Genomic DNA, 24,931 nt, shown 5'->3' on the forward strand with positions numbered 1-24,931 from the left:
CTCCTTTCGCGCCTGCGCGGTCGGGGGCGGCTGCGGTGATGGCGGTTTGTTGGGACCAGCCGACCGAGGAGAGCTTGTGCTCCTAGCTGCTGAGGGAGATGCGTTCCCGTGCCACTGTCAGGACCTGCCGTAAAGTCTGCAGGTGCCTGTTGTCTGGGTTTGGGGGTCGAGTGGATGGGACGGAGACGCCGCCGAGCTCGCGCGCGGAGCTCCCCGGGCACAGCGAGCGGCCCGGAGCCCCAGCGTCCGAGGAGGGGAGCGCGGCGCTGCTGGAGATCTGCCGGACGAGGCACTTCCTCAGCGGCAGCCGGCTGCAGCTCAGCCGGCAGCGCCTGCTGAGCGGGTGCCACCCGGGCTTCGGGCCCTTGGGCGTGGAGTTGCGGAAGAACCTGGCGGCGGAGTGGTGGTCCTCGGTGGTGGCGTTCAGGGAGCAGGTGTTCCCGGTGGACGCCCGCCACCAGGAGCCGGGCCCTGGGCCGCCCGGGCGCGGGGCCCTCAGGTTAGTTCCCGCAGAAACGCTGCGCGAAATCGTGCACGACAAGGAGCTGAGTAAGGAGGAGCTGGTAGCGTTTCTTGAGAACTTACTACACGCTTCCGGGAGGCTGCGGGAGAGCCTGCTCCACGGTACGCACCAGCCTTCGCGCTTCGGAACAGGTTTGGGGTGCAAAGGCAGCCTCGCGCAGCCCGTGCTGCGCCTCGCCTGCCCGAGGCCTCGCCGGCGCCCTCAGATTTCAGAATTCGAGTTACTCTGTTTCCATGTCTGAATTAGGACCTCATCTGTGTCCTGTGTTTGAATGGAACCATTGTGCTAATTGTTACCAAAATGTTTACTTCCACAGTTACTCTTCGATGTTAGGTGTAATTACAGTCAAGAGCTCATTTTTCTAGAGCAAAAAGAAAGAAAATGCCTACACCCCCCCACACACACTTTTCCTTACTGAAAACTGATATACAACCTGTTTGAAGATCCCTGTAGGTAATTTTTGAGTTTACCAAATCATAGGACTTTATAAGCGATTGTTGAGTGAATGCACAGTAATTTGTAGGGCATCTTTTGTCAAATACAACACACAGATTCTGAAAATATTGAGGTTCCTTTTAGGATGGATCTGCTGCTGCGGCATCCTACCTGCACATTGCCCTCGTTGCCATTGGGTTCCATAAGGTAACTTAAAAGATCCTTTAAACGTCCCTGGTTCTGAAAATTAGTACCCACGTTGTAGCCCTTTAGAGACTTCCTTAATGAAACAAAGCAAACTGAAACTGGTGATAAATGTAATCAGTTTGATCTGTGATATGTCATTGCATGAAGGCTTTACTTTGGGGATAGTTGAATCATTGCCCATTTATCATGTCCTAAGACGAATCTGTTAAATCACTCTCCTCAATGGCCCAAGTGCTTGGGCCCTGCACCCGCATGGGAGACCAGGAGGAAGCACCTGGCTCCTGCTGCAGCAGCCATTTGGGGGGTGAACCAACGGAAAAGGAAGACCTTTCTGTCTGTCTCTCTCACTGTCTAACTCTGCCCGTCCAAAAAAAAAAAAAAAAAAATCACTATCCTCCAAGTTACACAGACTTGGAGCCTTAGAAAATGAAACCTGGCTCTCTTAGATCTCGCTGTTCAAGCATCTACTGATGTGTCAGCATTTCCTCACCTTTAGGAAATTTACATCCACTTAATTGCCAAATTCTTTGGTTGTCCGGGATTTTTAGGTTGGAGTTACCCAGTTTGCCTCTTTTTTCTATTCCATTTGCCCTTGCTCTGTTCCATGTCTGAACTGTGTGACAGTCTCGGTTCATGAACAGCTTTTTTTTTTTCTGAAAGAGTTACAGAGAGAGGTAGAGCCAGAGAGAGCGCGAGGTCTTCCATCCTCTGGTTCACTCCCCAACTGGCCACAACGGCTAGAGCTGAGCTGATTCGAAGCCAGGAGCTTCTTCCAGGTCTCCCATGTGGGTGCAGGGGCCCAAGGACCTGGGCCATCCTCCACATAGAGGTAGACTGGAAGTGGAGCAGCTAGGACTTGAACCGGCACCTATATGGGATGCTGGTGCTGCAGGCTGGGGCTTTAACCCACTGTGCCACAGCGCTGGCCCCTATGAATGACTTATTAAAGATTCTCAGCCATATTCTCCACATAATGTTACTGCTCCGTTTTTTCTTCGGTCCTTGTGACAACATAGACCCTTTCTCATCTTCAGCTTTCCTGAACATGTTAATCACATTTTAAAGTCCACAGCTAGTAACATGATTAATCTGTTTCTAGTTTTCTCTGGGTTTTTAATCACTTTGCTTTTATCTTGATATTCTAGGTAATTATAGGTAAAAAAAAAAAAAAATTGTAGAGGGGAAGCATGTTTAACCTAGCGGTTAAGATGCCTAGATCCCACATCAAAGTGCCTTGGTTCGATCCCCAGCTCCTGCCTCCACCAGTGCAGACCTTGGGAGGCAGCAGTGATGACTCAAGTAATTAGGTTCCTGCCATCCGTTGTAGGCAACCTGGATTGCTTTCTCCACTCCTGGCTGTGGCTCCAGCTTAGCCCCAGCCATTGCAAGCATTTGGCAAGTGAACTGGCAGATGGTGTCTCTCTGCCTGTCAAGTAAATTCAAAAAATGTATTTAAATTTTAGCTATAAATTAAGGTTTTATCTTTTTATTTTTTTTTTATTTTAATAGAGTTAGAGAGACAGGTCTTCCTTCTGTTGGTTCACCCCCAAAATGGCCCCCCCCCCACGGCCAGAGCTAAACCGATCAGGAGCCAGGTGCTTCCTCCCAGTCTCCCATGCGGGTGCAGGGGCCCAAGCACTTGGGCCATCCTCCACTGCCTTCCCGGGCCACAGCAGACAGCTGGACTGGAAGAGGAGCAACCGGGACTAGAACCCGGTGCCCATATAGGATGCCAGCGCTGTAGGCAGAGGATTAAACAAGTGAGCCACAGTGCCGGCCCCTTCTTTTTAGATTAATATAGTTTGGTTTGGCGCTGTGGCATAGTAGGTAAAGCTGCCAGCTCTAGGGCTGGCATCCCAAATGGGCGCCGGTTCAAGTCCTAGCTTTTCCACTTTTGATCCAGCCTTCTGCTATGGCCTGTGAAAGCAGTAGAAGGTGGCCCAAATCCTTGGCCCCCTGCACCCATGTGGGAATCCTAGAAGATCCTGGCTTCAGATCTGCCCAGTTGTGGCCATATGGGGAGTAAACCAGCAAATGGAAGACCTCTCCCTCTCACTCTCTCCCTTTCCCCCCTCTCCCCCTCCCTCTGCCTCTCTGTAACTCAGCCTTTCAAACAAATATTTTTAAAATATTTTTTAAAAATTAGTTTTATTTATTTGAAAGAACAACACAGAGAGATCCACCTTCCATCACCTAGTTCAGTCCCTAATTGCCCACAACAGCTAGGGCTGGGCCAGGCCAAAGCAGGAGTGCGGTACTGCATCTGGGGGTTCTTCCACATGGGTGGCAGGCACTTGTCACCCAGGGTATGCATTAGCAAGAAGCAGAAGATGGCTTTGTGGCACAGTAGGTGAAGCTGCTGCCTGCAATGCTGGTATCCCATGTGAGTGCTAATTCAAGTCCCAGCTGCTCCATTTCCGATCTCCCTCCCTGATGAGACGCCTGGAAAGGCAGAAGATGGCCCAAGTACGTGGGCTGCTGCTACCCACATGAGAGACCCAGATGAAGCTCCTGGCTTCAGCCTGGCCCGGCCCTAGTCATCACAGCCATCTGGACAGTGAACCAGGGGATGAAGATCGCTCTCTTCTTTGTCTTCCTCTCTAACTGCCTTTTAAATAAGTAGATCTTTAAAAACAGAACTAGATCTTATGCACCCCTAATTGGGCCTTAACCACAACATCTGCCCTTAATGGTTTCTTCCTGGAAGAATTTCTGTTTGCTTCTGCCAGGCAGCTGGAGTGTGAATTTATTTTAGTACAATCAGGGGTTAAGCTGATTAGAGATTGGACTGCGTCTATCCACGTTTCCACTCTAGGTGTAGCCTTTTAAGTGTTCCCAGTAAAAGCTCTCCTCGGTGGACCCGGAACACATTTTCAGCCTCACACTTCCCATGGTATAGCAAAAGGCTCTGCTCGGTGTTTTTCAGCTCAGCTCAGCTGCTTGGGAATGCTGAGTTCAGCGCTCTCCTCTCCTCTGTTCTCCCACGTCGTGGACCACCCTCAGAATCTTTGCTGCTTCAGTTGCTTTCCCGTGTCTTTAAACAGATTTTTTTTTTAAATTTTTTGACCAGTCTTCCTCATTATCCACTGCCTAGTCTATCCAATCAAGTAATTTTTGAGCACAGTCCTGTCATTTAGCGGGATGTAGTTTAAAGGCATAAAGAAGATATTTTGAACTTCAGTCTAAGTAGAAATGTTATATTAAATATAATTCAGAAGCAGTTATGTGTATTTTTTGGATAAAGCAAAAAGCTGGATTAATGTATTTAGAAACCAGAATTTCAGGGCCAGCGCTGTGGCTTAACAGATAAAGCCGCAGCCTGTGGTACTGGCTGCTCCACTTCCAATCCAGCTCCCTGCTAATGCACCTGGGAAAGCAGCGGAAGATGGCCCAAGTGCTTGGGCCCCTGCACCCACGTGGGAGACCCGGAAGAAATTCGGGGCTTCTGTCTTCGAATTGGCCCAGCTCCGGACATGGTGGCCATTTGGGGAATGACCCAGCAGATGGAAGATTTCTTTATCTGTAACTCTCTTTCAAATAGATAAATAAATCTGTAAAACAAAACAAAACAGGATTTCACTTGAAGAGAAGACATGATTTAAAAAAAAAGGAATCCTCCGCCTTGCGGCACCAGCACACCGGGTTCTAGTCCCGGTTGCCCCTCTTCCAGGCCAGCTCTCTGCTATGGCCTGGGAAGGCAGTGGAGGATGGCCCAAGTCCTTGGGCCCTGCACCCGCACGGGAGACCAGAAGCACCTGGCTCCTGGCTTCGGATCAGCGCGATGTGCTGGCCGCAGTGGCCATTGGAGGGTGAACCAACGGCAAAAGGAAGACCTTTCTCTCTGTCTCTCTCTCTCTATCCATTCTGCCTGTCAAAAAAAAAAAAGGCTAGGGTAAACTTTTTTTTTTTTTTTTTGACAGGCAGAGTGGATAGAGAGAGAGAGAGAGAAAGGTCTTCCTTTTCCGTTGGTTCACCCCCCCAAATGGTTGCTACGGCAGGCGTGATATGCCGATCTGAAGCCAGGAGCCAGGTGCTTCCTCCTGGTCTCCCATGGGGTGCAGGGCCCAAGCACTTGGGCCATCCTCCACTGCACTCCTGGGCCACAGCAGAAAGCTGGACTGGAAGAGGAGCAACCGGGACAGAATCCGGTGCCCCAACTGGGACTAGAACCCGGTGTGCCGGCGCCGCAAGGTGGAGGATTAGCCTATTGAGCCGAGGTGCCAGCCAAGGTAAAGTTTAATGTTACATTTGAATTGATAATATCAGTATGAAGTCATGAGTTTTAAAAATATGTATTCCCTAACTTCATTGAAAGGGTATGGAAGTGATGACACTTAGTAGCAGGAGCGCACCTGGTGCCCAGATCTTGGTTTCTAAAATGAACCAGGACTTGGGGAAATGCCCCTGATTCCAGGCTTAAGGCTGGGAAATACAGTGAGAGTTTGGATCACTTTATGGTGTGAAGAGCAGTGAGTTGCTTGTAGACTGAGTCATGTCAAAGAGACACAGATGCTCACTTGAAGAGGGCTACAACTGGCTACATTTGGAACATACTGAGCATTAAAATATTGATGACAGTGGGTCTTAATACATTGAGCAGAGTAAGAAAATTGAGAGGCCATAGTGTTAAAACAATATATAATTGAGGGGTGGGGATTGGAGAAAGCTTATGTTTTGGCAATAAATGTAAAAGGGAAGATTAGAAGAAGTTATCATTTTATGATTTTGCAACTCCCCCCAGTATGATTGATTCATGCAGAGATCACATCAGTGATACTAAATTATTGAGTGACTTGCAAGCAAATTTTTTTTTAATTTATTTATTTTACTTGAAGGAGTTAAAGAGAAGGAGCAGCAGAAAGAGAGAGGTCTTCCATCCGCTGGTTCACTCTCCAATTGGCTGCAATTGGCCAGAGCTGCGCTGATCTGAAGCCAGGAGCCAGGAGCTTCCTCTGGGTCTCCCACGTGGGTGCAGGGGCCCAAGGGCTTGGGCCATCCTCCACTGCTTTCCCAGGCCATAGCAGAAAGCTGGATTGGAAGTAGAGCAGCTGGGACTCGAACTGGCACCCATATGGGATGACGGCACTGCAGGCAGCAGCTTTACCTGTTATGCCACAGCGCCAGCCCTGCAGTAAATTTTTTAAAAGTGAAATATTGAGTGAAAGATTGTAGGAGTGGATATTTATTATCTTAGCCAAGTAGTCAAGTTTGGATTCATCACTAGTGGGCTAATTTGATCTTGTTATGATGCAATAAGACATACACATCCGCTATGTAGTATTCCTACTAAAATGATTCATTTAAATCACAGGGAAACAATCAGATAAATCCCAAATGTGAGATAACTTATGGCTAGCCTGGACTCAAAAGTGATTTAAAAGCAAAGTTGGGGGAAAGGAGTCTGGGCAGATGTTCTAGGCTGAAAGGGATTTAGGAGACCACCAGAATGTAGTGCATGAACCTTATTTGGAGAGAAAGAACAGCACAAAACGAAGTTTTGGGTGACAATTGGAACAATTAAAACAATCAACTATACGTTAGATGATATTATGGTATTATGATTAACTTTTTAAGTTGTAATAATGACATGTAGAGAACACTGATTTTTAGGACATGCATGCAAAGTATGTAGGAGTAAACAGAAAAAGTGGCAAAATGCTGGTAATTCATGAATCTAGGTGAAAGGTATACAGGTGTTTATTATACTGTTCTTTCAACTGTTGTAGATTTGAAAATTTTCAAACAAAAGGATGAAACTACCTCAAATTAAGGCGTATATCTTTTATAGCTCCATGCCACTTGTACTGCTGTGTTAACATTCTTACACTATAAGTTTGACTTTAAATTGACAAAAACAATTAGGGTTTAAGGAGTAGATTTATACAATGCTTGCCTTACCTGTGACAGGTGCTTTGGAACATTATGTCAATGGCCTGGATCTGGTGAACAAGAGGCTGCCTTACGGCCTCGCTCAGATTGGAGTGTGCTTCCATCCTGTTGCTGACACCGAGCAGATCCCTGGCGGCACGAAAAGGTACAACATGGCCAGAAACTCGGCTTTGTGTTTCGATAGCCAGCAGCCAGCCATTCTACTGTGGGCTGGATTCTATGTGTACCTTTCAGATAAGCTAACTTGTTGATCCTTTGGCCATCTAAAGACTTGGTGAGAAGACCGAAGCCTCGTTAGTGTGGTTCACTTCTGCGAGAACTTCCAGCCAGTGGCTTGATTTCTGGTTACGGCATCGACTCCTGTGGTGGAGAAAGGTACAATAGCCACCTTTAATTGAGTAGTTTCGTAGATAAGTTGTCTTAAATGTGTCGGTAGTAACGCTTCTGTATTGTAAAGGAAATGTGGTTTGATGTGGCCATCTTACATTTGAACAAAACAACCATAACAAGTCAGCAGATACAAATAAGAAAACTCTTTGTAATGGTTTTCATTATTCCAGATAACAAAGTTACTTTGGTAAAGACATTTGTTGATGAGCCTTTATGTTCAAAGTAGAGTAAACTCCTCAACCCCTGCCCCCCATTCCTGGCTTCCACTTCTGTCACTCACCTCCACAAACTCCGCAGGAATCAGAAGTGGCTCCGGAACTTAGGATCAGGTTTTAGCATTTACTGAGGAGAAAAATGTGTAAAGCAAGCATTTACCTTTTCATGCTTTTTCTCAACTCCCAAAAATATGACAATTACAAATAATCAAACACTTCAAGAAGGGCAAGAATGGTGACTGAGTGATACTTTATTCTTTTTATTAAAAAAAATTTTTAGGCCGGCGCCACGGCTCACTAGGCTAATTCTCCACCTTGCAGCGCCGGCACACCGGGTTCTAGTCCCGGTCGGGGCGCCGGATTCTGTCCCAGTTGCCCCTCTTCCAGGCCAGCTCTCTGCTGTGGCCTGGGAGTGCAGTGGAGGATGGCCCAAGTGCTTGGGCCCTGCACCCCATGGGAGACCAGGAGAAGCACCTGGCTCTTGCCATCGGATCAGCGCGGTGTGCCGGCCGCAGAGCGCCAGCCGCGGCGGCCATTGGAGGGTGAACCAACGGCAAAAGGAAGACCTTTCTCTCTGTCTCTCTCTCACTGTCCACTCTGCCTGTCAAAAATAAATAAATAAATAAATAAATTTTTTAAAAATTTATTTGAGAGGCAGAATTGCAGACAGAGAGAGGGAAAGATAGAGAGAAAGGTCTTCCATCCACTGGTTCACTCCCCAGATGGCCTCAATGGCTGGGGCTGAGCTTATCTGAAGCCAGGAGCCAGGAGATTCTTCTAGGTCTCCCACATTGGTGCAGGGCCCACATACTTGGGCCATCTTCCACACTTTTCCCAGGCCATAGCAGAGAGCTGGATCAGAAAGGAGCAGCCAGGACATGAACTGGTGCCCATACGAGATGTTGACGCCATAGGCAGAGGCTTAGCCTGCTATGCCACAGCACTGGCCCCAATATATATATATATTTTTTAAGATTTATTTATTTATTTACTTGAAAGAGTTACACAGAGAGAGAAGGAGAGGCAGAGAGAAAGTCTTCCATCCGCTGGTTCACTCCCCAATTGGCCGTAACAGCCAGAGCTGTGCTGATCCAAAGCCAGGAGCCAGGAGCCAGGAGCTTCTTCCAGGTCTCCCACGCGGGTACAGGGACCCAAAGACTTGGGCCGTCTTCTACTGCTTTCCCAGGCCATAGCACAGAGCTGGATTAGAAGTGGAGTGGCTGAGACTTGAACCATCGTCCACATGGGATGCCAGCACTGCAGGCGGCGGCCCCCAGCCCCATACTTTCTTTATCGCTTTTAGTTTGTGATGAACTTATTAGTTGAGCACAAAAACTCCAGGAAGAATCCAAGTTTTTCTCCATAGTTTTCTGAGAATTTTTTACTTAATTAAATGTTGCAATTTTTATTTGGAACTTAATTAATTTTCAATCATTTGATCTATAAAAGGTCTCAGACAACTTTAATCCTTAGGGATCAGTATGGGATCAGAGGTAAATTGACATCTATTTTAATAAGCTAACAATGATTGTTTACAGCCCTTGTCTCTACTGTTGAGGAACGGTTTATTTTCTTCATACTGTTTGCTGAACTCTTTACCTAGGGTAGTTAACCTTATGGGATAAAATATACTGAAAATAGATTTATGTAAAAATTAAGAGTGGCAATAGGAGAGGGAGGACGAAGAAGGGTTGGAACATGGGCGGGATGGAGGGTAAGGTGGGAAGTATCATGATGTTCCTAAATCTGTATACATGAAATATATGAAACTTGTATACCTTAAATAAAATTTTTTTAAAAATAAAAATAAAATCTAAAAAAAAACAATAGTTAACAACACAGACTTTCTTTTTCAGTTTGCCATGAGTCCATCTAACTTCAGCAGCAGCGATTGTCAGGATGAAAAGGGTCGCAAAGGAAGCAAACTTTACTACAGTTTTCCCTGGGGAAAGGAGCCAATAGAAACCCTGTGGAACCTGGGAGATCAGGAACTTTTACACATGTATCCTGGAGATGTCTCCAAGTTACACGTATGTTTACCTTCAGCTCTTTACCCTGATTGTCTGGTCATTTCTGAAGCAGCAGATTGCAGACATGGTATTCTATGATCCCTTTATCCGTCTGTGTGTAATTTTCACGCCCAAAGATACTTGCTTATACAACCACAAAACAACCAGGAAATTAACAGTAATCTACCATTTCCATCCGTGCCACAGGACCCTGCAAATTAAACTGATTATCCCAGTAATGCCCTTGACAGGATTATGTATTTCATGTATTCCTTGTCTTTTAGGACCTTGACTTTTTTTTTTTTTTTTTTTTTTAATTTTATATATGGGGCCAGCACTATGGCATAGCAGGTAAAGCCACACGGCACCAGCATCCCATATGGATACCAAGGTGAGTCCCGGGTGCTCCACATCCGATTCAGCTCCCTGCTAATTCGCCTAGGAAAGCAGTGGAGGATGGCCCGAGTGCTTGGGCCCCTGCACCCATGTGGAAGACTAGAAAGAAGCTCCAGGCTCCTAGCTTTAGATCAGCCTAGCTCTGTCCATTGTGGCCATTTGAGGAGTGAAACAGCAGATAGAAAATCTCACTCTGTAACTCTGCCTTTCAAATATTTATTTATTTAATATTTATTTATTTAAAAGGCAGAGCAACCAAGATAAGGGGAGAAACACACACACACACACAGAGGGAGAGGAGAGAGAGAGAGAGAGAGAGAGAGATGAGATCTTGCATCTGTTGGTTCATTCCCCAAATAGCTGTAATGGTATGGTCTAGTCCAAGCCAAAGCCAAAGCCAGGAGCCAGAAACACCATTTCAGTCTCCCACACTTGTAGCCATCTTCCACTGCCTTCTCTGAACAGTTTAGTCTTTTAAAAAGCTTGGCCCTGGCCGGCGCCATGGCTCAATAGGCTAATTCTCCACCTTGCGGCGCCGGTACACCGGGTTCTAGTCCCGGTCAAGGCACCGGATTCTGTCCCGGTTGCCCCTCTTCCAGGCCAGCTCTCTGCTGTGGCCCAGGAGTGCAGTGGAGGATGGCCCAAGTGCTTGGGCCCTGCACCCCATGGGAGACCAGGAGAAGCACCTGGCTCCTGGCTTCGGATCAGCGCGGTGCATCGGCCGCAGCGCGCCAGCCGCGGCGGCCATTGGAGGGTGAACCAACAGCAAAAGGAAGACCTTTCTCTCTGTCTCTCTCTCTCACTGACCACTCTGCCTGTCAAAAAAAAAAAAAAAAAAAAAAAAAAGCTTGGCCCTACACCACTCCCACCCCACCCCACCCCACCCCCGAGTTGGATGCTCCAGCCAGCTGACCAAAATCTCGGCCTCAGCAGGAGAGAAAAACCAAAAAAAGAGCAGTGAGAGGGATGGTTGCTTCATTTACTTTATAATGTAAAACAAAATTTTCAAAAATTTCAGCAAAGCACATAATCCCTTCAGAGGGCCCTGCCTTCTAAAGCTCCCTGGAGGCTTGTGGTGGGTGGAATGGTGATGAACCACTCTTGAAAGTTTTCGGATTTGAATGTGTAGATTTTCTGGCTATCACAGTAAAGTTCTTTATGTTTGGCAGCCAGTACATTTTGACAGTGAAAAAAGGGACCTGAAACTTGAAAATCTTATAATTCTGGAAACAGTTATGAGTTGAATATCTCTTATCTTAAATGTTTGGGTCAGAAGTGTTCAGATTTGGGTTGTTCTCAGATTTTAGAATATTTACATGTAGCATGATGAAGTATTTTGGAAATGGACTCAAATCTAAACAAGAAATGTATTTGTTTCATATACACCTTAAACAAAAGCCTGAAAGCAGTTTTATGATATTTTTAGTACACCTGTGTTTTTACTGCAACTCATCACATGAGGTCAGGTGTGGAATTTTCCACTTGTGATGTCTTGTGGGCAGTCAGAAAGTCTCAGATTTTGGAACATTTCAGATTTTCAGATTAGGGATGCAAAACCTTTAGTTCATATATAATGAATAGAAGATAGATTAATTTTTAAATATGATTAAGGTAACATGAAAAATTAAAAGACTCATTTTTGAACATTTTGCTGTAGTTCCACCACAACACTTCATTTTGGAATATTCATTTTTAAAATTAAACTTACTTGGTTACTTATAGTTAAAGACCAACTCAGTCTTGGGACTAGGAATGTAAACATAATTGTTGTGTCTTGATTGTTAGTCTCTTGTTTTCTTTACTGGGATAATTTTCAGTGACAAAAACTTTCTGCAGAATTTTTACTTTTCTTTGAAATGTGGCTCTTCTGTTTCCCTAATTCATAGAATTCATAATTCAGTAGAATTCATAGAACAAGTAATAAAATACTAAATAGAGTATGTGTCATTTAATATGCTTTTTCAGGAGGTTTCCTAGGCTATTTTATATTTGTTTTCAGTTGAGTTTGTAGTTAACCTCTCATTATATTATTGGAGGTGTTCTTTTTAGAGAGCAGTGCAACATCAGTAAAATCTGAAGAACAATGAGGATAGAAAATGGTTTGTTCTGGAAGGAGTAAGAAATCAGGTATTGTTCAGAAGAGCTGCCATTGAGTATCTGCACATCCTTAGGTATTCAGCTTTGAAAGAAAACATTAAAGCTTTCTCAATGCTTACATATGATTTAGTCTTTTTTTGATTCCAGTGGCAGTATGGATTGTGTGGTGCCCCTGGATTATCTTATTAAATGTCAGTTCCATAAATGTGTGAAAGACCTCAACTAATAAGAGTTAGGCTGGAATCTCAGATATCAGAATCACTGCCTTTTGAGGGCAGATTCTCGTTAACCTCCATAGTATCATATGCCATGCAAATAGGCTTAAATGTTGGTGCAAGAATGTATTAGTAAAGACTTCTTGATCATGGATAATTGGTAGAAGTTGAGAGTTTTAACTGTTAAAAAATTATATCAACTAATTAAAAATTTTTAAAAATTACATCAGTGTCTAAAAGATTATATGAAAAATAAGGAAAAAGGTAGAATTGTTTAGAATTCTAAAATGTTAAAAAAAATTTTTTTAAAGATTATTTATTGGAATAGAGGGAGGGAGAGGCATAGAGAGAGACCTTCCATCTGCTATTCACTCCCCACATGACTGCAACAGCGAGGGCTGGGCCAGGAGCCAGGAGCTTCTTCCAGGTCTCCCACATCAGTAGCAGGGGCCCAAACACTTGGGCCATCTTTTACTGCTTTTCCCAGACCATTACCAGAGAGCTGGATCAGAAGTGGAGCAGCTGGCATCACAGGTGGCAGCTTTAACTCCATTATGCCATGTTGCTGGCCCCTAAAAATTTTTATACTTGAAATTTTTTTAAAATTTGAGATGACTCTTTCTTCATCAGTTAAAAAGTAAAGTTTGTTTATATCATGTGTTGTAATATATTTTGTATTCATAATTATAGTTGTAAATAAGCTAAAAGCAAGCTTTTAAAAATGTTTATGTACTATGAAAATAATTTTATATTTCACAAAATTTTAGTCTGACCCCTTTCCCTAAGCACACTAACTATTCAGTGTCTTTTTTTTGACAGGCAGAGTTAGACAGTGAGAGAGAGAGACAGAGAGAAAGGTCTTCCTTCCGTTGGTTCACCCCCTAAATGGCCGCTACGGCCTGCTTGCTGCGCGGATCCAAAGCCAGGAGCCCGGTGTTTCCTCCTGGTCTCCTATGAGGGTGCAGGGCTCAAGCACTTGGGCCATCCTCCACTGCCTTCCTGGGCCACAGCAGAGAGCTGGACGGTGAGGAGCAACCGGGACAGAACTGGTGCCCCAACTGGGACTAGAATCCGGAGTGCCGGTGCCACAGGCAGAGGATTAGCCTAGTGAGCCGCGGCGCCGGCCCTTATTCAGTGTTTTTGTAAGCCTCATAGCCTGGCGCAAAGTAGAAGCTTTATAACATAAATTAAGGGTAAATTCTGATTGTGTAAGCCTGAAATACTTTAAGAAAAAAACTTTAAGAAAGAGCTGTGCTAAGTTATGCTTTATTTTTGTTCTCATTTTCTGTGAAGGGCCGAGATGGACGGAAAAATGTGGTTCCGTGTGTTCTGTCTGTAAGTGGGGACCTGGACCGCGGCGTGCTGGCCTACCTCCACGATTCTTTCCAGCTAGCCGAGAACTCCTTTAGCAGAAGGCAACATCTTCATAGAAAGGTGCTTTTGATGTCTCAGCGATGGACTTGGGAGACGAGAACTGGGTTTCCCCTTTTGTCAGTGTGCTCGATTTCTCACAGGCACTGGGTAATACATCTCTTTTGGGGCACGTAGGCTAAGTGTTTTCCACTTTTTATGAGCCTGGCCCCAGGAATAACAATCAGGTTCTCACCAAATAGAACAAAGCATGACCCCTACCTGTCGGATAATCCAGACACACTTCTGTGTGGTCACGTGCAGACAGCATCCCAGTGGGCCAGCGTTTGCTGTGCTGACTTTGTGTACCAGGAGGGGGAGTGTTAGATAAGGAGGAGTGAGACAGGACCAGCGAGCCCTGTGGTGTTGACTTCTCTGTGCTAGGGTCTCGGGTCTGGTCTGGCTCCAACTGGCTGGTCATGGATGGGTTCAGGAGCCAGGTAGGGGCCTGAGTCAAGGGAACGACTCAAGACAAATACTTGGAGCAGGTTTCTGAGCACAGTCGGGGGAAGGACAGTGTGGGGGTTGAAGTTACAGGAGAGGGAAGGAGTGACCAACAGCAAGATGCTGGAGGAAACGGGAAACGATTAAGGTGGGGCAGGAGCACAAGTAGAGGGAGTCGCCTTGGAAAGGGAGCAGGCATGGTGGTTGTGGCGTAAATAGGAATGGGCTGCTGGCACCACTTAGCCTTTGAAGGGCATTTCCCTCGCTCCCTGCGTTTCCTCAGGGAATTGGGAGGTGTGGGGGTTGAAGTGACGGATGAAATAGTCATTCCCCTGAGTGAAAGCAAGCTGCCCCACAGCAGTTTAAACAGGTGATGTTTTGTGGCATTGGCACGAGTGCTCAGCTGGAGCTGGAATCCAGAGCACCTCTCTGCCCACGTCCGTGAGTCACAGTGCAACGTTCATTCAGCCCAAGATGACCAGAGAGAAGTCCGGGGGTAGATTGCGGTGAGACTGGAGTTTAGGGGGTGTGTGCAGCAAATGAACAAGGGGCAATGCTTTCTTTTTCTTTTATTTCACATCCAAACCATCAGCAAATTCTGTTTGACTTTAACTGCAAAATATGTCCTTAGTGGGACCGCGCCTCGCCCCTCGGCTGCTTCACCCAGTCCAGGCCCCCGTCATCCCTCTCCGCCAGGAGAGCAGCCGTGTTAAAGGATGCATGCCATGCTGTTCCCCTGCTGCAAACACTCAGCAAGCCCCGGTCCCACTCAGGAAAAGCCAAAGCCCTTTCCTTTCTGCCCGCTGCTGCCCCGTACCTGACCGTGCGCCCCAGCAGCACTGACCCTCCTGGCGGTAGAACACGCTGGGTGTGCCCCCTCCAGAGCCGTGTCACGGTGCTCTCCGTGCCGGGAATGCTCTGCCTCCGTCACCCACGTGTCTCATCCCCAGCCTCCTTTCAAGTCGTTGCCTCGGTGGCACCTCACAGAGGACCGTTGCTGACCACCTTGGTTACAGTCACAAATGGCTTCTCCACCAGCTACCCCTTGCCGGCCCTCCTTTCCCTTTTTAACACTTGTCACCTTCACATATGTTACCTGCTTGCTGGTTCTGTTTCTCATCTGTTCTCCGCACCGCAAGGGACAGGTTTTTGTCCTCAACACTGCGATCTGTTTTGGCATCACACAGCTATTAATATGTTTGTTAGATGAACAGATGGGAAGAGCGGGAGGTTCTGGCGAGAGAGAGGGTCCAGAGGAGGTGAGGCCAGAAGGAGGCGTTTTGGCTGAGGGAAATGAGGAGCAGAAAGCGGGAGAGTATTGAGTGCCTTTCACTTTCCCAGTGAATCTAAGTGGAGATATCCGAGGGCAACTGGATATGAACAGCCGACTACATCGTTATTACGTGGTGGGTTTTTATGACCTCAGACAACTTCCATCTTCACACAGGAAATTTTAACAACTTAAGAAATGCTGTGTGTGCAAGCATTTGTGCTACATGTAAACGAGATGTGCTTTTTCCTCCCTTTTCCTGACCCCTTCCCTCTTCAATTGCTGCAGGTACTTAAACTTCACCCTTGTTTGACCCCTATAAAGGTGGCTTTGGACGTGGGGAGAGGCCCGACAGTGGAGCTCAGACAGGTGGGTCAGAGGAGTTTAAATGTCGAGATTAAATAATGACCATTACTCCAGGTAAGCTCAGAAGCTTGCCTTTTAAGTTTTTACTTTGGTTCATTTGTTTTGTTTTAAAAATGTTTGAAATAAATAATGAACTGTGTGTAAATACTGTGGTTAATTATAGATAATTTGAAGTATAGAATATTAAGGAAGCTGAATATATTTCAGTAAGTTTTGCCATTGAAGTCATGCTTTTTTTTTTTTTTTTTTAATTTTATTTTTGACAGGCAGAGTAGACAGTGAGAGAGAGAGACAGAGAGAAAGGTCTTCCTTTGCCGTTGGTTCACCCTCCAATGGCCACCATGGCCAGCGTGCTGCAGCCGGCGCACTGCGCTGATCTGAAGGCAGGAGCCATGTGCTTCTCCTGGTCTCCCATGCGGGTGCAGGGCCCAAGCACTTGGGCCATCCTCCACTGCACTCCCGGGCCATAGCAGAGAGCTGGCCTGGAAGAGGGGCAACCGGGACAGAATCTGGCACCCCAACCAGGACTAGAACCTGGTGTGCCGGCGCCGCTAGGCGGAGGATTAGCCTGTTGAGCCACAGTGCTGGCCCATGCTTTTTTTTTTTTTTTTCTTTTTTTTAATTTAATTTACAAGACAGAAACAGAGAGCTCCCATCTGCTGGTTCACTCCCCAAGTACCTGCAATAGCTGGGGCTATTGTTGGCCAGCTGAGTGGCTAAATGAATAATGGAAGTGGTTTTAGTTTCTTACCAGAGATTTTTGTCTGAGTGAGGACATAACTGAAAGACTTGGAGAGCTGCCCAGCTTTTGGGCCTGGCCCCTGAAAAGAGGTCTGGCATGGGGGCAGATGTGGTGGAGTAGGGGGCGGGGGCACAGAGGCCAGGTAGTAGTTCAGTGGACATCTCATGGAGGCCAGAGGTGCTGCCAAACATCCCATGTCTGCAGTGCTGACAGTGAGATATCCTGCTGTAGAACATTCTAGATTGTTAAGGTATTTTTGATTTTACTTTCTTTTGTGTCACCATTGCTTGTCAAGAAAACAGTACAGGGGTGGGGTGTTTGGTGCAGCAGGTAAGATGCCACTTAGAGTTCCTGGACCCCATGTAGAGGCCTGGGTTTGAGCCCTGCCTCTGCTCCTGATTCCATCTCCTGCACCCCATGTGGAAGACCCAGGCAGTGTTCCCATCTCCTGGCTTTTTTTCTTCTTTAAAGATTTATTTTGTTTATTTGAAAGGCAGTTACAGAGAGAGAGGAAGAGACAGAAATCTCCCATAGGGGGTGCCTGGCTCCTGGCTTTGGATTGGCGCAGTGCGCTTGCCGTAGCAGCCACTTGAGAGGTGGGCCAACAGAAGGAAGACCTTTCTCTCTGTCTCTCTCTCACTAACTCTGCCTGTCCAAAAAAAAAAAGAAAGAAAGAACTCTCTCGTCCACTGGTTCACTCCCCAAATGGCCGCAACAGTCTGGGCTCTGTCATATCGAAGCCAGGAGCTAGGAGCTTCCTCCAGATCCCCCACAACACTAGCCCGAAAAAAATGTTTCAAGAAGAGAATGAGTGGGGCCAGAGTTGTGGTGCTGGGTTAATGCCTTGGCCTGAAGCACCGTCATCCCATATGGGCGCTGGTTTGAGACCTGGCTGCTCCATTTCCAGCTCTCCGCTATGGCCTGGGAAAGCAGTAGAGGATGGCTCAAGTCCTTGGGCCCCTGCACCAGCATGAGAGACCAGGAAAAAGCTCCTGGCTTCTGGCTTCAGATTAGCTCAGCTCCGGCCATTGCGGCCAATTGAGTGAGCCAGTGGATGGAAGACCTCTCTCTCTGTCTCTACCTTTCTCTTGACTTTGTCTTTCAAATAAATAAAATAAATCTTTAAAAAAAAAAAAAAGAAGAAGAAGAAGAGAATGAGTGATTAGCTTTAAGGAGGCAAAAGCCTGACTGGAAATATAGAAGACACACTAAACTTTACTATTTCCTTTTTTTAATCAGATAATTTTCTTTTCAATTTTTATATGTTTGAAAGGCATAGAAAGAAATCACCCATCCATGGGTTCACTCCCAAAATGCCTGCAATAGCAGAAGCCAGGAACGGGACTGGAGGGAGGGAGAGCAGTGCTGTGGCTTAGTGGGTAAAGCCACTGCCTTGTAACCCTGGCATCCCATGTGGGCATCAGTTCAAGTCCCAGCTGCTCCACTTCCAATCCAGTTCCCTGCTAATGCACTGAGGAAAACAGAAGATGGCCAAGTGCTTGGGCCCCTACACCCACTTAGGGGACCCAGATGAAACTCCTGGCTCCTGGCTTCTGCCTGGCCAAGTCTGGGTCATTGCAGCCGTTTGGGGAGTGAACCAGCAGATGGACTCTCTACCTCTCTGTAACTCTGCCAGGCAGGTAGGTAGGTAGGTAGGTAGATAGATCATTTTCTTTAGTTGAATTCTGGAATACCACTCACTGGTTTTCTCCTACTTTACCTTTCCTGCGTCTTCCTTCTCACCCTGACAAAGCAGCGTCCTCAGAGCTCAGGCTGCACTCTCAAAAGAGTTTGGTCTTAACAGAGCCCCTGGGACCTCCTGTGTTTTTTCTGATAGAATCTGTTGAGTGAGATGATAGAAATTCTTTGTTGTAAATATCTTTCAGAAGATTTGTTCTTCGTACTCAGGTTTACAGGGCTTAATATATTCATTTTCAGGGGAAGTATGTGATCCAAACTTAAAATGTAAAGTACATCATATCAACATTAATATCATAAATAAGTCTCCACTTTAGAGACTGAGGAAGGTGATTTGTGATTTCTCAAAAATGGGGTAATTACTATGGCTTATTTCTTTCACATTTGAAGTTTTTGTGTTTTTCTCTAGGTTTGTCAAGGGCTATTTAAGGAATTACTGGAAAGCGGAATTTCTGTCTGGCCTGGTTATTTGGAAACCGTACAGTCTTCACTGGAGCAGCTTTATTCAAAGTAAGAGGGATTGATTGTCTTCCTTGTCATTAAAACATGTTGATTCAGAGTTTTTGATTATATGTTTCTCTATGACAACAGAAGTGAGTCCCTTCTAGACATATAGAAAGTAAAATTTATAAGGGGCCAGCACTGTGGCATAGCAGGTAAAGTCACAGACTGTGGTGCCAACATCCCATATTTGCACCATTTCAAGTCCTGGCTGCTCCACTTCTAATTCATCTCCATGCTAATGGCACCTGGGAAAGCAGTGGGGGATGGCCCAGCTGCACCCACATGGGAGACCAGGAAGAAGCTCCTGGCTCCTGGCTTCTACCTGGCCCAACTCTGGCCATTGCAGCCATTTGGGGAGTGAACCAGTGGATGGAAGATACTCTTTCTCTCTCTTTCTCGCTCTCCCTCTCGCCTTCCCTCCCTCCCTCCCTCCCTTCTCTCTGGAACTCTGCCTTTCACATTTAAAAAAAAAGTATAATTTAAAATTATTCCTCACTTTAGCTTTCCCAGAACCATGTGCCCGCAGATAATCGTGTCAGCAGGAGCGGTGCTCAGGACTTAAATAGGTGTGTTTGTGCAGGTCATGACCTGAGTCATGAAGTGTGCACGCCCCATTTCATCAGGGTGGTGTGGAGAATAACTTGGTTGCCTCAGGCCTGAAGGAACATGGTGTGAGACGCCTTGCTGGCTGCCATGTGCTTCATCCCGAGACCAGGGGGCCCTGGGGGGGGGGGGCAGAGGGCTAGTCTCTCAGTGACTGGCACCTCTGTGCACCACCACCACCACCACCACCCCGATTGCTCAAGACTGAAACTGGCTACAGGTTGAACATTCCTCATGTGAAAATCCAGAACCACGATGCTCAAAATCTGAAACTTTCTGAGCCACCAACATGTGCCACAAGTGGAAAACTCCACACCTACTTCTTGTGATGGTTGTAGTCAAAGCACAGATGCACTAAAAATATGGAATAAAATTACCTTTGGGCTATGTGTATAAGGTAGCTAGGAAACATAGATTAATTTTTATGTTTAGACTTGCGTCCCATCCTCAAGATATTTCATTATGCATATGCAAATAGAACCAAAACCAAAACTCTTCTGGTCCTGAACATTTTGGTTAAAGGGCATCAACCTGCCTCATGCTTAATGCCTTCCTTTCCCTTCCTCTCCATCTCCAGTCTGTACCAGGTGTTGTCAGCCAGCCTCCTAAATTATACCTCAAGACTGTCTTTGCTCGCATTACCCAGTAGCTTGCTCAGATTATTGAAATAGTTTCCCAGCTGAGCTACTTGTCTCTAGTATTAGCCTTGGCTTTTTTTTTTTTTTTTTAAAGCTTTTTGTGTTGAATATGTATGTTTTAGGTGAAAAGTTGTTGTGTTTTGTGTTTTGCTCTTTGATTTTCTGACAACATTAAAATAACCTTCTAGTTGATGTCACAAAAAAATAGTTTCTATAAGTTGACATAGAGCAATGAATGTTTCGTCATAAGTGCAGGAACAGTACTTGACCTTTGCAGTCCTCCCAGGTTCTAAGATCTTATCCTTTGAGTCATGTGGAAATTTTCAAGTTACAATTGTTCTTTATATGGAAAAGGCTTCATTGCCCCAGGATATTCTTATCTGGTATTTATTGACACCTGTTATGTTACAGCAGTGAACAGGACATAAAATTGTCCTGGTCTTAGAAGTTTGTATTCTAGTGGAACAATGTAGACAACAAACAAGTAAATAGATGAATAAAATAGATTGTGGTGCAGTTCTACAAAGAAAATAAACAGCAGTATAATGTGACTTGGTGAGCAGAAGGAGGACCACTGTGAATGATTCAGTAATTGCTGAACCATACTGAGTTACAAATGAAGTATTTGGGTATAATTTATTATAAATCAGACCTGAATTGTAATATTGTTTGTTGTAAGAGACTTTGGTCTAAAATAATCGTTCATGGATGACATCCAAGTAACAAAAGGCTGAGATAATTATGCAGTTCATCCATAATGTGCCCAAATGCTGTGTTGAGGCACAGTGTTTGTTTTCCAAATTTTACTTTATGATTTTTTGACTGTACTAATAAGTTAGAAACTGAAAATTTTGCTTTGACTATGATTCAGAAACTTTAAGCTTTTTTTTTTTTGGCCATCACTCAAGTCCTGACTTGAGTTTGTAGCTCTTGGCAGCGGTACAGTCTGAAGGTGCCTGAAGCTGCCCGTGTGGGGGTTCAGGGCTACATCTGACCTCACGTGTGTGACGGCTTCTTCGCAGGTACGATGAAATGAGCATCCTCTTCACAGTTCTGGTCACTGAGAGCACTCTGGAGAATGGTTTAATCCACTTGAGAAGCAGGGACACCACAATGAAGGAAATGATGCACATATCCAAACTAAAAGACTTTCTAATCAAGTATATATCATCAGCTCAGAATGTGTAGGTATTTGTGTAATAAATATTCTTTTCTACTGCTGCGATTGCTTTGTGTGTTTTTTTCTTTTTAGCTCCCTTGCACATATGAAGTGGACATTTTTGGTTCTTTGATTCAATTTTTATACTTTTGATTGATTCCATGACAACATAGAAAACTTCCCTCCCTTTCTCTCTGTCTCTGTCACTGTCTAACTTTGCCTGTCAAATGAAAAAAAAAAAAAGAAAGAAAAGAAAACTTTCCTTACCACAAAAGTCCCTTCATGCCTTTTTAGAACTGCTCAGTGGTAAACACTGTTCATTTTACCCAGGAGCTGCATGCCTGTGCTGTGTTGTTGGGTATGGCTTCACAATGACTTTGTTTAAAAGCCCTCACCATTGGCCTATGGAGACTGCTGGGCCTCCCATATCAGAACACCAGTTCAAATACTGCTGCTCTGCTTGTGATTCAGCTTCCTACTAATGTTCCTGGAGGCAGCAGGTGGTGGCCCAAGTACTTGGGTCCCTGCCACCCACATGGAAGACCTGGATGGAGTTCCTGGCTCCTGGCTTTAGTCTGGCCCGGCTTCTGTTCTTGCTGATATTTGGGGATGATCTAGTGAATGGAAGATTCTCTCTCTCTCTCTCTGTCTCTCTCTTTCTCTTTCTCTCTCTCACACACACACACACACACACACACTTTCCTTCCCTCCCTTCCTGTCTCTCTGTCACGCTGCCTTTCAAATAAATAGATACAAAAATATTTAAAGACACAATAATAATAATAATAACTATAGGATATGAGGCAACTACTAAAAAAATGTGAAATGGGCCGGTGCTGTGGCATAGTGGGTAAAGCCACCACCTGCAGTGCCGGTATCCCATATGGGCGCCGGTTAAGTCCCCGGCTATGGCCTGGGAAAGCAGTAGAAGATGGCCCAAGCCCTTGGGGTCCCTGCAACCTGCATGGGAGACCCAGAGGAAGCTCCTGGCTCCTGGCTTTGGATCAGCCCAGTTTCAGCTCTTGTGGCCATTTGGGAAATGGACCAGCAGATGGAAGACCTCTCTAACTCTGCCTTTCAAATAAATAAATAACTCTTTAAAAAAATAAGAAACAATCAAAATACCTCAGTAGTCTAGACCCTGAAACAGGTACTTATTAAAAGGAGAAATCCAAGTAACTTAAAAATATAGGAAAAGTGCTTAACCTTAGTCATCAGGGAAAGGCAAATTAAAATCATTAAGGGGCCAGCACTGTGGTATAGCTGCAGCACCGGCATCCCATATGGGCGTGGGTTCGAGTCCTGGCTCCTCCACTTCGATCCAGTTTTCTGCTGTGGGCTGGGAAAGCAGTAGAATATGGCCCAAGTGCTTGAGCCCCTGCACCCAAATGGGAGACCTGGAAGAAGCTCCTGGCTCCTGGCTTTGGATTGGCACAGCTCTGTCGGTTGCAGCCATTTGGGGAGTGAACCAGCGGTTGGAAGACCTCTGTCTCTAACTCTACCTCTCAAATAAATAAATAAATAATCTTAAAATAGGTGGAAGATAGGAGAGAGCTCCCGGCTATAGCTTTTCCATACTCGTTCAGAGGTACTGTGTTTAGTTTTCTCTCCTTCACAGGCAGCTCTTTGGCCTGCTCATTTTGGGTATCTGTGTGGGGCAGCCACACTCCTAGGGGAATGTATGCTTTCCTCACTGTAGATAAACTCTGTTCCTATCTGCACACAGTCCTAGTCTCTGCTTAGTGTTCTTACCTCTGAGGGAGACGAGAACCTGGAATGGAAATTCATACAGTCATTGCCCACAGCAATGGGGACTGAGTGTCCTGGAGTGAGGGGAGTGGAAGCCAGACTCCCTGGGAGCAGGTTGTCAGGGTCCTTCTCCCGTGAGGAGGAAAGTCACCCAGGGCTTGGTGGCCCACAGCACGTGTTGGGAGTCTGCACGGAGGACGGTCGGTCCAGCGGGTGCTGGTGGAGCCTGCCAGGGGTGAAGTTTTGTGCAAGTGGGTGAGGGAAGGGGTGGGGTGGGAGGTTAGGTGTCAGAGTCTAGCAGGGGTGAGGAGTGGGTAGCCAGGAATGGAGTTTGAGAGTCCAAGTGGGTAGGGTGTAGGGGTGGTGGCGCCCCTGAGCAGTGTGGGTAGAGCTTGAGTGGGGAGAATGTTGTCCAAAGTGACCAACAGTAGATTTATGTGATTTTACAGGGCCTATCAATCAATGAAAATGTCAATGGCAAAACATTAGGGCAGATGTTTGTCGTAGGGGTTAAGTTGCCGTGTGAGATGCCTATATCCATATCAGGGTTCCTGGTTTGAGTCCAGGTGTTGTGGGCGAGGTGGAATCTCAACTCCTATTCCAGGTCCTTGCCTTCTACCTAGAGAAGTACAGGCACATGTACGGTGCACAAAATGATAAGGTTTATTTAAAAGGTGAGAAAACACACACACACATACGTGGGGATAGTTCAGGATTAGAGTGGGCTAGCAGAGGAAAAGGATGGGGGAGGGGAGCAGAGAGCGCCTCAGCCCATTGTCTCGTCCTAGGCTGTCTGGGGGAGAGAGCTCCTGCCAGTTGCCACCTTCTGAGGTTGGGAGGGGAGAGGTTACATGGCACCTCCCGCAGGTCCCAGGTGAAGGGAGATAACAGTCTGGAAAAGGGGTTATTTGACTGACAGGTAGACGTGTAGGATTGCATGTGGCAGAGGAGGTGAGGCTTCCAGCTTGTGGCCCTGTGTACCTGTGTACCTGGTGTACAGGCCCCTCCACTCTCCGTTAAGCTTCCTGCTGATGCACACCCTGGGAGGCAGCAGTTGATGGCTCAAGTACTTGGTCCCTGCCACCTGTGGGAGAGACCCAGATTATGTTCTGGGCGCCTGGCTTTAGCCTGGCCCAGTCCTTGCTCTTGTGGGCATTCGGGAAGTAAACCAGCAGATGGAAGATTCTCTCCCCCTCACCTCTCTGCCTTTCAAATAAAACAAAAATAACAAAAAATTAAAATAGCAAACGATTAATGATACTGGAGAAGCAGACGTTACCCACTGCTGGACAGGAGGCACAGACGGTGGGGGGGGGGGGGCATCCTCGTGTTCCTGCCGGAGATGTTTCCTCAGTCTGATCAGAGGTCACATCAGCTACACGCAAAGGGAGCTCACATTCAAGCAGGACCGGCCTGTTGTCTTCCAAAGTGTCCAAGACAAGGAGAGACCAAGGAACCCTCCGACCAGAAGAGAGGAACCAACCAAGTGCCGTGCTTGGTTCTGCCAATGCCTGCTCTTGCTCTACAGGGCCTTATGGGGACAGCTGGCTTGAAGGCAGTCTGGGGACCAGTGAGTAATATACCAGTGCTAACTCCCATTTGGCTGATTGTGCTACCTGGGAGGAGGTTCTGGTAAAAAGTTCTTTGGACAGGGGCCAGCGCGTGGCTCACTTGGTTAATCCTCCGCCTGCGGCGCCAGCATCCCATATGGGCACCGGGTTCTGTCCCAGTTGCTCCTCTTCCAGTCCAGCTCTCTGCTGTGGCCTGGGAGGGCAGTGGAGGATGGCCCAAGTGCTTGGGCCCCTGCACCCCTCTGCACTCCCTCTGGGAGACCAGGAGGAAGCACCTGGCTCCCGGCTTCAGATCGGCGCAGCGCTGGCCAGCCGTAGCGTCATTTGGGGAGTGAACCAACGGAAGGAAGACCTTTCTCTCTGTCTCTCTCTCTCTCATTGTCTATAGCCCTACCTGTCAA

General features: G+C 46.3%; 1 protein-coding gene across 1 annotated transcript; it reads left to right on the plus strand.

Annotated features, from left to right (window-relative positions):
• POLG2 (DNA polymerase gamma 2, accessory subunit) lies at positions 1-21,272 on the plus strand. The gene is made up of 8 exons (XM_062216710.1): positions 1-624; positions 7,073-7,199; positions 7,324-7,429; positions 9,516-9,689; positions 13,670-13,810; positions 15,789-15,869; positions 18,716-18,816; positions 21,074-21,272. Exons 1-8 carry the CDS (start codon positions 99-101, stop codon positions 21,237-21,239), a joined length of 1,422 nt encoding a protein of 473 aa, XP_062072694.1. The 5' UTR covers positions 1-98; the 3' UTR covers positions 21,240-21,272.
• The last annotated feature ends 3,659 nt before the right edge of the window (positions 21,273-24,931 follow it).

This window comes from Lepus europaeus, chromosome 18, assembly GCF_033115175.1.
Source record: "Lepus europaeus isolate LE1 chromosome 18, mLepTim1.pri, whole genome shotgun sequence".
NCBI classification, from domain to species: Eukaryota; Metazoa; Chordata; class Mammalia; order Lagomorpha; family Leporidae; genus Lepus; species Lepus europaeus.

Coding starts and splice junctions, on each gene's coding strand:
- POLG2 (XM_062216710.1), top strand. CDS start 99: ATGCGTTCCCGTGCCACTGTCAGGACCTGCCGTAAAGTCTGCAGGTGC. Junction 13,811..15,788: donor GGCAACATCTTCATAGAAAG/GTGCTTTTGATG, acceptor CAATTGCTGCAG/GTACTTAAACTTCACCCTTG. Junction 18,817..21,073: donor CTGGAGCAGCTTTATTCAAA/GTAAGAGGGATT, acceptor GCTTCTTCGCAG/GTACGATGAAATGAGCATCC.